Below are 16,014 nucleotides of genomic sequence, written 5' to 3'. Positions count from 1 at the left end.
CGTCAGATCAAAGGCAGTAATTATAGCACTAGACCTCCTGTGTAAATCTAAAGTGATAACCTGTAAAGGCTTTTAAAGCATCGCCTGTGGATTTTATAGCTTTACTTAGTTTGTCGCTATTGCACGGAAATGCACAACTTTAAAGCATGTCATGTTTAGTATTTATTTACTTGCTATAACATCCTTTTTTATATTTTATCAAACAAGTGGACAATATATTGTGTTTTTGTGCATTAAAATTCAAAAAGTGTATTATTTACAAAAAATGTGCGTTTGAAAAATCACTGTGTGACATAAAAAAATTGCAACACCCACCGTTTCATTCTCCAGGGCCTCTGCTTTAAAAAAATCTATAATGTTTGTGGGTTCAAAGTAATTTTCTAACAAAAAAAAAACAGCTTTTCTTATGTAAATAAAACGTGTTAGAAAAGGCTCAGTCTCAAGGTGATTATAAGAGTGGGTGATGTGTGGCATAAGCTTCTAAAGTTGGGCATAAAATTCCAGGATAGTAGAAGCACCCTCCCCCCCCAAATGACCCCTTTTTGGAAAGTAGACACTCCGAGGTATTTGCTAATGTGCTTGGTGAGTATTTTTGAGATCTAATTTGTTGCCACAAGTTTTTGGAAAACGAAAATGTACTTTTTTTGTTTATGTTCTTTTTCAAAACCCTGTGACAAAAAATTATATCTGAAAAATACTTACCATGGCTCTTATTAAATTCCTTGGGGTGTCTACTTTCCAAAAAGTGGTCATTTGGGGGGTGTTTGTACTATCCTGGCATTTTAGGGTCTCTGAAACTGTGATAGGTAGTGAGGAAGTGACATGAGTAAATATGCCCTTTCGAAGCCTGAAGGTGGTCGTTGGATTTAGGCTCCTGCATGTGACTAGGCTGCCAATAAGTTTCTCACATGTGGTATCCCCATACTCGGGAGAAGTAGAAGAATGTGTTTTGGGGTGCTATTCCACATATACCAACTGCATGTGTGAGCAATATATCATTTAAATGACAACTTTGTGTAAAAAACACAATACAAATACAATAAAATTGATTTATTATTTTCCAAAAATTCCTTGGGGTGTCTACTTTCCAAAAAGGGGTCATTTGGGGTTTTTTTTGTACTGCCCTGACCCTGGCTTAGAATCTCAAAAAATGTGATTGACCCTGAGAAAGTACAAACTTTGTAAAGTCCAATGTATACATTATATACCATATTTTGTAGACACTATGACCTTCACACAAACCAATAAATATATACATATTGGGATTTGTTTTACAAAACAAAGTACACATGTAACAGAATAAATGTTGGCCTACATTTATGACTATATTTGAGTTTTTTGGATATTTTCTATAGCAAAAAGTAGAAAATGTTGTTTTTTTTCTAAATTCATGTTGATTTTTCATTTATATCACAAATTATAAAAATCCCAGTGGTGATCGAATTCCACCAAAAGAAAGATCTATTTGTGTGAAAAAAGCACACAAATTTCATTAGAGTACAGTGTTGCATGACTGCGCAATTACCAGTTGAAATAGCACGGTGCAAAATAGCAAAAAGGCCAGGTCAGGAAGGAGGGTAAATATTCCAAAGGGCAAGTGGTTATGCAGTTTAATTCATTAAAATCTAAAATGAAAATGAAAAGGAAGCTATATATAATACATCTGCACATTTTTCTTATCTTTATCATGCAGCACTGATGCAGTGCCTAGCATAATCATTATCACATTATCAACTTAATGGTACAAATGATTTACACTGAAGGACATTATTACCTGGATTGAATTACCCATTGTTTTTTACAAATCTTTTTATGTTCTTGTACAAGTCTCCAGAAAACAATAACTTCCTTTGGACTTATTTCATGAGAAGTAATAAGCCTATTATAGGCACAAGGATTAAATTGAACTCTATAATTATTGAACAGAAATCTATCCAGAGGTGGAGTTATTTGTATGTGTTCTTTGTCAAGACAGATTCCTACAAAAACATCTTCAAGGTAAACATATTTCACATTAAAAGAGGCCCTTAAAATCTTTGGTGCAACATCCCCAGAAAATACATAGCCTGTTCCAGAGCAAAAGCTGGGGTAGATGTCATGAGGGTAGAGGGAATGTGGCATGTGCCATTTGCTATTCTTATTTCTGTGTGGCTGATGATTCTGAAGCAAAGAACCAGTAAAATAGTTTTGCTTTACAGGTTCATTTGGTTGTAAGAAGTCCAGGAGATGTTCAGTGTTGACAAACATATCGCTGTCTGTCTTCATTACATATTTTGCTCCTGCGCAATAGATGGAGACCCAATCAATGCCCATCATGGTTTTAATAGTCAAGTTTTTATAGGTATCCTGGAAATTTTTCTGGATGATATCATGATATCTCTCACTTTCCTGGAAAATTACATTGTGGTTCACCGTGCTATCAATGCCCAGCATGAACAGACGGACAATAGGAATGCCAGCCCCCAGGGACTCATTTCCCCATGATTGTCTTATGGCGTCTCGTTTTTCAATGTCTACTGCATTTGTTGCAATTATCAGGACTAAGAATGGACTTATGGCCTTACATTTGTTTGGTTCATTAATAATATATGGATAGAAGTTGATGTTTATATATCCTTCAGGAGGTGGTGACATAGTGCTAGGAATGCTATGAAGAGTCTTTCTAATCCATTCAAATGGAGTTGTTTCAGTCATTTCATGATAGTCTGAAAAAAGATCTTTCTTATCCACTGTTTCTGTTGGATAATTTGAATGAGCTTGCCAGTAAACTAGATATACAATAAGAGCACTGCAAGAAACAATGAAGTAAATTAAAAGCAAAATAAATGTCTTAATGGAACAAAATGGAATTTTCTTATTTAATGCCATCATGGATTTGCTGGTTACTCAACATGCAATTACGAAGGCTTTTGTCATTTTTATTTCACAGATGTAGCTTTGTTCAGTGATATTTAATTGCTCACCTACAATAAACAAACATAAACAATATTTAGTATACATGCAGTAGCAGACACCACTATGATAAAAATGGCAATGGTTAATAATAAAAATAAAAAATAATTAGTTGTAGTGGTACTAGACCTAACCATGATACAGGCAGTCCCCAAGTTACAAACATCCGCCTTACATCCGACTCATACTTAAGACCGGAGGCAGCATGACACCATGCTGGTCCTGGAAACCACCAGGCAGCCATCTTGCTGCTCACCCCATGCTGCCACCTACTGTCTGATGGACCTGTCAGCAATACCACATCACTGCAAGGGCAGTATACCCTTCCCTATGCTATCCAAAACTTAAAAATAATTTTTTGCCTGGAGTTACATTTAAAAAATGTACTTGTTCCAACTTATATACGTATTCAACATAAGAACAGACCTACTGTACTGAACTAATCTTTTTTGTAACCCAGGAACTGTCTGTATTAGTAGGTATTATTGATAAAATATGAAAGCATTACACACAATTTTAAATGTAGAGTAGATAAAAACCCTAACTGGGTCATGGGAAATTTGCTAAAGCACGTGTATCATAAACAATTGTACATTTTTTCAAATTCTGTTTCATCTTTTTTCCAAAGCTTTTGATTTGATATAACATATTTGGGAAATTCAGTATCCTTATTTTTTGTTTATTTGAGCCAGGGTTGCTAATTATTTTAGAAGGGTATAATGTCATTATTGCTACAAATGTTTAGCCCATTTGCTTTGCATGTTTTGTGCAGGTTTAAAAAATTGTTTTAGACCTAAATATTACATAAAACCCCAAAAATGTATATCTTCTGAAAGCAGACACCCTAGAGAATAAAATAGTAGTAGTTACATTTTTTTATGTCACACAATATTTGCACAATGGTTTATGAAACGCAAACTTTTGGTAATGAATACACTAAAGTGTTTGTGTGCCCAAAAGTTAACTTTAGGGCACACAAACATAATAGATTACCATATTTAATAGATATTTAAACATGTCAGACTTCAAAATTGGGCGTGCCAGCGAAACGGCAATACATTTCAGTACTCTATATTTTCCTTAGGTAGTGCAGGGCAATCAATGTTTTCATGCATGGACATTCTTGGCACTGCATTTACATTTGTGTGTAAAAAACTTTTTGGCTGGATATTAAGTGTTTGGGTGTAACTTTTTATACATTTTTTTTTACAAATTTTTTTTCCCCATCACATAGGGGACAAAAAGTCTCCTATGTAGCGCATTTTTTTGGTGGCAGGTTTTCCCTAATTACATATCCGGGGTATTTTAAACCCCTGATGTCTCACCTGTCCTCCAATGAAACTAACGGAGTTCAGATCACAGTCCATTAGTTTCTTCCTAAGTCCATTACACCAGGACCCGGAAGTAACATTCAACAAGTATTCAATGATCACCTTTCCCTTTACATGATGGCACCAAGCATGCTGGTCCTGGATCTGCCAATGGGCGTGCAAAGCCAGAGAAATATAGCAGAGGTGTATGGGAAGAGCTTCCATCTGACAGTCAGCTTGTCAGATTTACACACACTGCCATAGCCACCAGCACTGTGTGTAAAACCCTCCAAAGTAAAAGAGAAGGTATGAGGGTTTGAGTTTTAATTGTAGTCCAGGAATAGGAGGTTGTTCTTGGTTTTTTTTAAACAGAGTTTAGCAATGGCAGCCTTAGTAATTTCTAAGAAAATATTTCCTTCAATATAATGTTGGGGCTTTTTGCTATTTTGTCCAATAAATCATATTATTGGTAAAAAAAATAGCTGAATAGTAACATTTACCAAAATTTAAAAGAATCAGCTGTGAGCTGTCCATTGTGACATATGTCCTATTTTCAATATACAAACACATTAACGTGTATGTGTAATTCATTGTTCTATGTACTGTTCCTAAATTAAATAAATACAGTAAACTGTAGATTAAATTATCAAAAGATTTGTAAAGCCTATAATAAGCAGATAAATAGATAGGAAAATAAATAGGCTGCAATGGTCATATATACTAAAATATGAGAAGTCTTAAGTAGCATCATGTAGGTTAGTGCAATTTCATAGCTGAACTAAAGTATTTTGGCATTTGTTTTCTCTTTCACAATGTTTCCTGACACAACTGCCTAATTTTACAATACAGCATTTTTGTTTAAGTTTATTACACATGGTTTCTAATGAGCCCCTGCTTAAGAAATGTGCTCTTTGACCACAGCCTCATGGGTTGCGGTTACTTCCTCTGTTTCCCTTTCAAACAGATTTTTCTAAACACTGAAATGCACACATATAGCAATGAAGACATATGCACATTAGTTAAATGTTTAAACAGTCTGCTAAATCATCTGAAGCCTCCCACAGGGGCCAGCTGTATAGTTTAGACCCCGCTGCTCTTTTCTTTTATTTCCTAACAAGACCAACTGTGTGGCTGCCCTTTAGATGTCTTACAAAAGTTCCATTATTCATTATCTAATGATTTCAGCTGTTTAATAGGTGCCACTGTATGTTCACCTTTTCCAACCCAATGAAACAATCTCCATATACATATAGGAAGCTGTATTGAAGATTTTTTTTTACGGAGGATAAGCCATAGGAACATAACTGCAACTGTCAAGGCAAGCTACAGTTACAAGGAGACTATAATTAACACCTTTGTATAGAGTAACACATTACTTAGATTTCGGTACAATCTGCTAGACTGTGAATAATGCAGAAATCACTTTAGTTGTATTAAAGCAGCTCTATCTATAGGGTTTTGTCTGAACAATTGGTCCTGATAGGAAAAGCTCTAAAACTTCCCAGTAGTGTGTAAGCTTGCCATATTCTCCTGCTACCCACTCTTTAAGATTGTCCTACTGACCCATCACTATGACAGGCTGCTTTATTTACCAATAGGAAAAGCAGGAAGGGGGGTACAAGCAAGCTTAGACACTTTAAGAAAGTCTCCTATATTTACCTGTGAGAATGACTTGGAATTTAGTGTAATGGGGTGAGCTGGGGGCTGCAGAAAGTAGGTTTAGTAACATCACGTTTTTTGCACTTTATACCTAACAGCATTCCCCTTGATGAAAGAATTACTTTAATACATACTGTACTGTATATTATATAAAGGAAGGAGATAAACTTCCAGTTCACCCTCTTACAGTGTGCAGTGTGTAGCACAGTAAACCTTCTTTAGTTAATGGACTGCCCTAAACGCAATGTGCAGGAACTTGCAAAAAAGTGCACACACTCCAAGGCACCTGCATATCCTTAAAGTCAGTTTAAAGCTACAGTAAATCCCTTCTAAGGCTTCATGTACAGGAGCCTACCTTGACCACCGGCCACGGGAAAACGCATATCGCTGCAAAAACGCAGTACTGCGGTTACCATGTTTTGCGGTTTCCCGTGGCCGGCGGTTAAAACGTTCCTATCCTGAACATGAAAGAAAGAGGGAGGTTTAACCTCACCTAAACCCGGCAGCTCCTAAACTCTGCTAAAAGCCTATGTGTACATGGCCACATAGGCTTTTATGGAATTGAGTTTAGGAACTTTGGCAAAAAAATGCCGAAAGCTCCTAAACTCGAGTTTAGGACCTGCTCGTGTACATGAAGCCTTAAAGGAAGTGAAAGAGTAACAGATCTAATGACAACAGGTAATCTATGGTACTGTACATGGGATTCAGACAAATTGCTGTGCAAAATACTGGTGACAGCCTGCAGTGTAATCACATATCTTATCCCATCACATATCCCAAAAATAAGGATTATTTATCATTTCAGGACATACAAGCCATTCCTTTAAACCTGAACACCCAATGGATATCCAGAGCCACTGGTGTATGGTGCAAATATAGCTTAATAAAGTAGTAATATACATTCAGTTTTTTCATGTAATCATCACACCATCATCAGTGCAGTGTATGAAAACCATGGCTCCAGTAGGACATGGCTTGGGACTCAGTGAGACCTGTATGATTATACTGCTTTCTTACTGTATACAGTAAATGGATATTTGATGGATATTGTTAGAAAGTAATTCACACAAATTCAGCAGCAGTAGGAAAGATGATTATGGCACCAAAAAGCATACCTTTTTTTTTGAGCAGACAAAACTTAGGGATAGCACCAGTCATATCCAGTATTTACAGAAGGTGATGCTAAATGTAATGTATATTTACCAGCAGTAACACCACCAAAGCTTCCGGACTGATATGCAAAATTGCTAATTAGAACCATCTGCTCAGTGAAAACTTCTGCAAGCTGGATGAAAAGTGAAGGTTGATAGTGTTTTAGTTTACATCCCTTGCAGAAGCTTTATTTCATGATTCCTTTTTCCTATAGGGTTCAAAATTGTAATAATCCAAAACCCCATTCCCCTAGTCAATATCATATTATGATATTATAACATATCAGGTGTTTCTAAAAGGTTTGGTAAATGGCATCAGAAAACAAACAAAACAGAAGATACAAACATATTACCTTTATCGGCCTGCAAAATAATCAGCATCCTGCATAAAACACTTTTGGCAAATTTCATAAAGCTTCTGGAAACTCCTAAGGCCTCCTTAGGAATCGAACACAGAACCACTGTCACACATTTTTGGATTGCCACCATGTCCGCAAAACTTGTGCCTTGCATGACACTCTTCAGGTGGGGAAATAGAAAGAAGTCCGCAGGTGCCAGATCAAGGGAGTATAGTGGATGATCGAGAACAGGTACACCACGCTGAGCCAAGAATTGGCGCACACAAATCGCACAGTACATAGGCACGTTATTGTGCAGCAACTTTCACTGTCCAGCCCTGGGCAACTCTGGGTGAACATGGCAGATGCGTCACAAAAACTGTCCCAAAACTTCCTTGTAGAATGCAGTGTTCACGGTTTCCCCAAATCTTTAAGGACGATGGTGTGCACCATGTCCTTGCTAATGCCCAATTTCTCAGCCATCATTTGTAGAGTCAATCGCTGATCTCATGCCATCATGTATCACACTTGCTTGATCATGTCTGAGGTGCTGCATGCCAATAGCTGACCCGAACGTGCCTCATCCTCAGTCATTTTCTTCCTGTCGTGAAAGCGTTTGAACCAATTGGAAACACATTTTCTACTCGCGGCTCCCGGCCCGTACATTTGCACCAACATTTCATTCATCTCTGTCACCATTTTCTCCAATTTGTAGTAGAACTTGATGTTCACTTATTGCTCCACTGCACTGTAACCCTACTTCTCACACTTACTACTTTCGACTTCCTGCAGCAGATTTACCCTTAAGGTCATGTGTACTCCATGCAAGGTGGCTCTTCTTGACATGTCTCTGGATAGCAAAGTGCATACACAAGAACCTGGCCCGTGTTGCCGTTGAGATATCGGACCATTCACCAAACTTTTTTAGACACACCTTGTATACTTATAAATGTGTGTAGCTGTCAGGAATGGATTCACCACTGGTGGGGGACTCACCTGCCGTGTGGGCTGCAGTACCAGGGCTGGCCAACGGGTGCTCTCAGCAGCCAGAAGCTCACTCCTGCAATCAAGCCATCACCTGAGGCTGATTGCAGGAGGTTTATTTAAGGAATGGCCGGGCCTGCAGTCAGTGCCTTGGTGTATTGTTCCCATGAGCCCCTGTACCTGCATCCTGTCTGCTTCCTGCCTGATCCTGACTTTGCTTTGATACTGACTCTGCACAAACTCTGCCTGTACCGACCTCGGCTATTCCTGACCACTCTTCCACCTGCTCCTTGCACCTTGTCTGCCCGATTGCTACCGACCCGGCCCGCCTGACTACTTTTGGTGTTGTACATATTATTATCTGTTGGAGGTTTGGTTTGTTTGCACTGTGTTTATGTTAGCCTTTAATAAATTGTATTGTTTTATACTATACCTGAAGTCTGCGTTTCCCTGTGTTGGTCCACACATCTCTGGTCATACCCGGATTCCTGACAGTAGCTTCCCACACGTTCCAACTTCTATAAGGCCATAAAAGAATTGTTTTCTACTCCCCAAAGAGGCAGGTCTGCTAGTCAGAGAGGAAACCTCATCCCTGAGTACTAATCGTACTATCTCCTGCTCTTCTTCCTATTCCAAGCGATGCTGTCCCGCTTTATTTTTGTTTATTTCATTGCTGTGTCTTCCTTCAGTATGAGAATAGCAATGAGATAGTAAGCAGAACTCTAAAGTTGGTCTTCTTCTAGCACATTTGCTAATATAACAGAATGGCTGAGACTCTTAGTGACAGTGTTTTCCCAGTAATAAACCTGGTCACCTTCCTTTTTTTCCTCTCCTAAAAACCAGCACAATTTACACTTTCACAGAAACAGCTTTTCTAGGGATTTGTAGCATTGAACTGATTTCATGTGCTGATGGTGCTAGCTGTACCTTCCTCAGTGCCCATGGCAGAGATGTCCTTTCTCAGTGATATTTCAAGTTATTTTTTGTGATTCTGATGACACTTATTTCCTGAGAAGCTACTATATAGAAAGTGACTTTTTTCTGTAGTGGAACTCTTTTGTGGTAGATTCAGTATCTGATTGAATGAGACACTGATGGCTGTAATGGTATAATCGAAACTGTCACAGAACCATAAATACACAAATGTATATTTATTAGCAAAAGAAAAAGTAAATCAACAGTACCAATAGGTTGAGAAGATTTGTTTCTTTTTTTAATCAACAATACATACAGAAAAAGTTTCTAATGGACTTAGAAAACAAGGATCTCTACAACAATTTTCTCAAATAGAACTCATAGGGATAACTTACATATAATATAACATTGAGCCACTAGAGACCCTTAAATGTTTTCTGATTTGAATCAACTCAATTTTTTCATCTTACAACGTATATTCTTCAAAAATTTATAAAAATAAGAGTGCTGTCTACTACAAGTGACCTAAGTTTAGTTCTAGTAAAATACATTACTAATAAAAGTCATTAATATGACATGTCTTATACAATTACATTTTATCTCTAAAATAGATCTCAACTAAAGGTTAAAGTAGATCTTTTTTTTGTATTCTTCGATTTATATCCACTGTCCTTGACATATACAAGACACCTCACAACATGTAAAGAAATTATAAAAAAAAATATACAGTATACTTTCCAGCATGCTGGTACATGTTCTTGTGTCTAATTTTTTTCCTCTGCTGCATGCAGACATTGTATGTTTAAATAGTCTGGTATTTTAAGATATATAATAATAGTACACTTTTATTTTCCAGCATATTATTTTTTTTTGCCTCTATGGTTCTTTTGTGTCCTAGTACCTAACTTTAAACAGTCACTCCAACATTTAATTGAAATTTTGTTAAGGTTTAACAATGGAGAAATGCCATCTGTTACTGAAGGTTGGGGACAAGAGGTAGATGGATAAATAAGAATATAAAACACATAAAGTTACAGGAATTCTATTATAGTTTTATTGTGGAAGCCCTTTTCATAGACTTGTATAGATATGAGATATGAAGAGTAATGATCTTTGCATTTTAGTGAACTACCTATCTTTTTTTTTTCCCATAAATTGTTTATTAATAACAAATGGTATCAACAATTACAGGCCAGGATTATAGATAAGTGAAATCACAATAGCAAGAAAAGCAATACAGAAAAGGAAAACAAAACACGAATAATTGGTTTACAGCATAAGACCAGCAAGAAAGACCCATATCTTTTACAGTAGAAGAGAAGCATTCAAGCATTACTGTGCAACAATAATTCGCAAATCTCAAAAGTAGGTCTATCACATCACTGGTGTCCGTACAAAATGCAGCCAATTATGCTGCTCACTTATTAGCTCAGTTCGCTGGACCTACAAATATAACAGGGTTTCAAAATGAAAAACGAAAAAAAGAAAAAAAGGAAAGAGAAAATAAGAATAGGGGGGGGTAAGGTGAAGGGGGAAGGAAAAGGAAAGAAGAGGGTGTGCACCAGCCAATCGGCCCTCCTCTCCCACAAGGAAGAGTCTCCCCATCTAAGAAAACCTGATCTCCCCCCACTGTTAGTGTCCGGGGGGAACATCTAGGGCCAGGCTCCCCAACTGGCCCATCCAAAAAACAGAAATTCAGAAGAATGTCTCTCTGCGAATTCAGTTAAGCATATCTCAGATAGTCTGCAGTAGACTTAAAGCGGATCCAGTCAGACCAGATAACGTGAAATTTCTGTATGTTTTTGTGAGAAACATGAATAAGCTTTTCCATTTCTTCAGTTTTGTTAACTCACAAAAAGCATTCTCTAATCATTGGGATAATCTGTGAGTTCCAGTGGGTTGGTATACACATTATAGTCACATTTACCATGTGCATAGCAAGGGATTTGAAGTATACCCTGCTAGGGAGAGTAGAATGGTGCAACAGATATTGAGACAGGGTAAAATCCAGGGGCAACGTAATTTGATGAATTATTTTATGGACAGATGACCAGAAAGGTGTCAAAAGGTCACAACTCCACCACATGTGAAGCATAGATCCCTCCTGTTTGCAACACCTCCAACAGAGGGTAGATACTGAGGGGTAGCCACATTGAGTGAGCCTTTGTGCATTGAGCTTTTCCCAGTCATCATCTGAGAAAGACATTTGAAGTTCCCTTTCCCATGCCCCTCGTGCCCCATCCAGTATAGCAGGAGAGTCTGCTAGCAACATAGAGTATATTGAAGAAATCAAATGACGTTGGGGGTGCTTTCAAGTACACAGGGATTCAAAAGCCAATAGGGACCTATTCCAAGTTTGAATTTCAGTAATAGGTTGTAAAAGATGTTTGATTTGTCTATAGGTCCAAGAGGAAAAAGCCAAGAGGAGATGGATTCAAGGTATGTAGGCTTGACAAATTTACCCCGAAGGAAGAAATGACAGCTCAACACATCTTTGTGGGGCCACTCAGGTCTCAAAATGAATCTGATAGCTCTGGAGGAAAAGCCTTATTACTACGGAGGAATGTTAACGGGCCAGGGCTCGACAAAAAAAGTGGGGACTTACATGCCTCCTGAAAGCTTTAGAGTGAGGAACCTATGAGAGGATGAGTTAGTACAATTTTCAGCCAATGCTGGGGAAGCTCTAGGGTAGGACTCTCAAAGATTGTAGATTCAAATCCCTCTCCAGGTCTACCCATGCTTTTCCTGCAGCATGGATACAACGGTCCACAATGCAAACTAGTTGGCAGACTAAATAATATTTATGGAGATCCGGGAGGCCGATACCACCTTGCATTTTTGGAAGGGAAAGTCGAGAGTATTTGATTTGGGGTGCCAAATTATTCCAAATAAACTGGGCGCAGGAAGTCTTATATATTTTAAAAAACAGTTTAGGGAGAGCAATGGGAATAGTTTGCATTAAGTATAGCAATCTTGGAAGTATGTTCATCTTAATCAATGCGGACCTCCCAAACTATGAGATATTGAGACCAGCCCACCGTTTGAGGTTGCCTTGAATCGTATTAAGAATTAATTTTAAATTCCTATCATAGAGGTCAACAAGAGAGACTGAGATCTGAATACAAGGTAAGTAATAGCATGGTATTGCCAAGTAAATGGAAAGTGTTCCTTGCATTGGGTCAAGACAGGCTGTGGCAAATAGATTTTAAGCGCTTGAGATTTATGGTAATTGATCTTTAGTTTGGAGAGAGTGTTAAACCGATCCAATACAAAACTGTCCCTGAACCTCAAAAATTGGATGGCCAAACCTCTCTCTTTCTTTGGAAGGGCAGCTACGGTTAGGATGACCATCTTGCCTCTCATTCTATACCTTTTTCATACTTTTCCCATAGCCTTGCCGAAAAAGTGCTTTGCGCAACTGAATGCTGCAATACGATCTTTTATTTGGTCTAGCAGGAGACCTTGCATTGGCCTATGTATCCTTTCCAAACCAAAAACTGGTAGTGGAATAAACCTACCTAATTTCTTATTGTACTACCAAGCCACCCATATGGCACATACTGGACTGGAATTGCAATGCACATAATAAATATTGGGTGGCACTAGAAAGCAGCTTTTCCCAGACCCCATTACGGTTTACCCCATGGATTCCTTGAGAAATTTGCCTAAAACCTTTGAAAACACACCCTGTGATTGGAGCAACTTTACTTGGATTCCATAAGGTGTCTAAGAAACAAAACTACCATTCCTCTTTGGGGCCGTTGACCGCGTTGGCAAGAAACCCAGATTTTGTGGCAGAACTCACAGAGGCTAAACTGCCGCAAAGGCCAGACCATACCCCCTTGGTGGTGACCCATTGCCTCATTGGGGGCAAACTAAAACCCTTTAGGCAATTGCAAGATGAGATGCCTGCAACGCATTTCTCTATGTGGCAATATATACAACTTCATAGCTATGTCTCTTCTGCGAGTAGACGTGGATATTTCACCAGACCCTCGTCCTATTTTGAACAATTTTGCCTTAGAGGGGTTGAAATTGAAAAAACAACATCACTGATGTACAGCTGGTTGCAGTTTTTTGAGGAGGATGCAGCACTGGGCTCCCACAGGAGTTGGGAAAAGGCTTTTAATATGACATTTACAGATGAACAGTGGTGCAACGTATGCACACTAGCTCACAAATGTTCAATTGCCACCATTTTCCAAGAAACCTCATATAAATTCTTAACCAATTGGTACGCCACTCCAGTTCGACTGCATGCTTTGTTCCCCTCCACCTCAGATCTTTATTGGCGATGTGGACAAGAAAGGGGCACCATACTGCACATATGGTGGGAATATCGGTTGCTTGACACCTTTTGGAAAGAAGTTTGCGGTTTGATTAGACAAATCACAGAAACAAAATTACAACTCACACCAGAATACTGTTTATTACACATTTCCACGTTTTCGCTTGGTCAATACAAGAAATCCCTAGTAAGACACTTACTGACTGCCGCCAAAGTTCTTATTCCTAGACTTTGGAAAACGACACATGCACCTACCATCCCTGAATGGTTATGTTTAGAAGAGTACATTAGTGATATGGAAGAAACTGGCAATACAAGGCTTTGTGGAGACCGTGGTTTCTTTTTAAATATTCAACTTGTTATACTGCGTTGTGCAAGCAATGAACTTGCCTTTCATGATAACAGGGATACCTTATCCACAGCCAGTGATAACACCCCCCTTATCCCTCCCCTTACCCATATACTTTTTTATATTCCCTCCCTCGTCGCTTTTTTTTTTCTTTTATTATCTGACTTGTTTTGCTTTGTACTGAGCTCTTGGGTTTTCCTTTTTATCTTTCCCCTTTACAAGTACAAATATTTTCTTTTAAAGACATATTTATGCTGTAGTATGCAGAAGACCACTCAATCATTTTTGCTAAACACCTACAAAATATATTTCTTCTTCTGTGCAAGATAATCATTGTACCAAATGCATGCTGAACTAAGCTATTGTGTAGCATACAAAGTTTTTTTCTTCTCCATGTCAAACATGTCAAATATGTCTAATATGTTAAACATGACTTACTTTCCTCAATAAAAATTTAATTAACAAAAAAAAACAATCCAATTGATGAAGCAATACAGGCAAAGATAGTTGGGGTGATTGCAAGAACAGCATGAGATCATCAGCAAAAGCAGCCACCTTGTATTCGCTACCTCCCACAGGAAGGCCCTTTATATCCTGATGCAAACAAATTCTATTCAAAAAGGGCTCTAGCATTAAAACAAAAATGAGGGGGGATAGAGGACAACCTTGTCAGGTACCATTGGTTATAGAAAAGGCCTCTGACAGGTTCCCATTGGCCTGAACATGAGCGGTTGGGTTGGAGTATAATGCTAAAATATTGGTCATCATCCTAGGGAGTAACTCGGAGAACTTCCTGCATGTACGGCCAGGCTACCCTATCAAATGCCTTTTCAGCATCAAGGGACAGAAAAAAAACCTGGGTCTTGCTAGATGTAAGCCAATGGTGAAGGGTGAGCACTTTAATAGTGTTATTACGAGCCTCCCTTCCTGGAATAAAGCCCACCTGGTCTCACCCCACCAAAGATGGCAACAATCGAAGTAGTCCGTTTGCTAACATTTTTGCATACAGCTTTAAATCTACATTTAGAAGTGATATTGGTCTATAGCTTTCATCTCTTAACGCATCCTTGCCTTCCTTAGGGATTACCATAATATGTGCCTCCAAAAAGCTTTAGGAAAGGGGGCAGAGTCTGCTAGAGAATTAAACAGCTCCAGCAGTCTGGGTGCTATTACTTCTTGGAAGCATTTGTAGTATTGTAGCATCAGGCCATCTGAATCTGGGCTCTTTTCCTGGTTTCAACTGTTTCAAGGAAGTTATGAGTTCTTCTATAGAAAGGTTGTGTTCAAGGTCACAAGCCACCTGCCGGGAGATAGCTTTTAGGCCATATTCAGCCAGAAACCGTCCAATCTGGTGGGAATGGGAAATGGGAGCAATATGTTCTTCCGAGCGTAAATTGTAAAGATTCTTATAGTAGCATTCAAATTGGTGTACTATCTCATCATTTCTATAAAATAGTTAGTTTAGGGTATGATAGCACCACTAGAAAAACACCTAATTAAAAAAATATAATAAATCTATAAATAAAAGAGCAGCTAAAACCTCGCCCTCAAACAAGGTAAAAAGTGACAAAGATTGAAAAAAGGTAGCGCTCTAACCAAGTAATCAATAATAACAAAAAAAATCATTAGAACATAAAAAGAAAAAATATATTACTTAACTAAAAAAAGAAAAAAAGTGAAAAAATTGTCAAAATCCAAAAATATGATTGTAATTGCAAATGAATTATCCAGTATCATAATAAGAAAAATATATACTCTAAAAAATCAATATCAAGCATCAAAAAAAATGTCCAATAACAGTGTCCTTAGATATAAAAAAAATACGTGAAAAAAACTTTTTACATCAATCAGATTTCAATGTGTTAAAGGGTTGTCTTAAACTTCAGTGCTCCAAACTATTAATTCTTGAAATACACAAAAATAAATTTGAAAAAACCACTACCAGATGAATTAAATAAACTCACCAGAGCAACATGCTGCTCAAATTATAAACCAGCACACATGCTTTCGCTCTGGGAGCAACGATCTGCAGATTGATGGCCGGCAATTGGGAGGTGATTCAATGCGC

At 38.0% G+C, this 16,014-nt stretch overlaps 1 protein-coding gene across 2 annotated transcripts in view; it reads right to left on the bottom strand.

Annotated features, from left to right (window-relative positions):
• Positions 1–1,035: 1,035 nt before the first annotated feature.
• LOC149457496 (beta-1,3-galactosyltransferase 2-like) overlaps positions 1,036–16,014 on the bottom strand; it is a 46,970-nt gene continuing 31,991 nt past the window's right edge. For both annotated transcript variants that reach the window (XM_089683635.1, XM_089683636.1), the window contains one exon: positions 1,036–2,963. In XM_089683635.1, coding sequence (XP_089539761.1) covers positions 1,771–2,871 — 1,101 coding nt within the window. In that variant the 5' untranslated portion in view covers positions 2,872–2,963 and the 3' untranslated portion in view covers positions 1,036–1,770. The remainder of the gene's footprint in view (positions 2,964–16,014) is intronic.

This window comes from Staurois parvus, unplaced genomic scaffold (genome assembly GCF_062004578.1).
Source record: "Staurois parvus isolate SC_StPar_1 unplaced genomic scaffold, SC_StPar_1.0 ptg000318l, whole genome shotgun sequence".
Taxonomy (NCBI): Eukaryota; Metazoa; Chordata; class Amphibia; order Anura; family Ranidae; genus Staurois; species Staurois parvus.
Note: the sequence above shows the minus strand (reverse complement) of the source record. Positions and strands in the feature narration are given on the sequence as shown.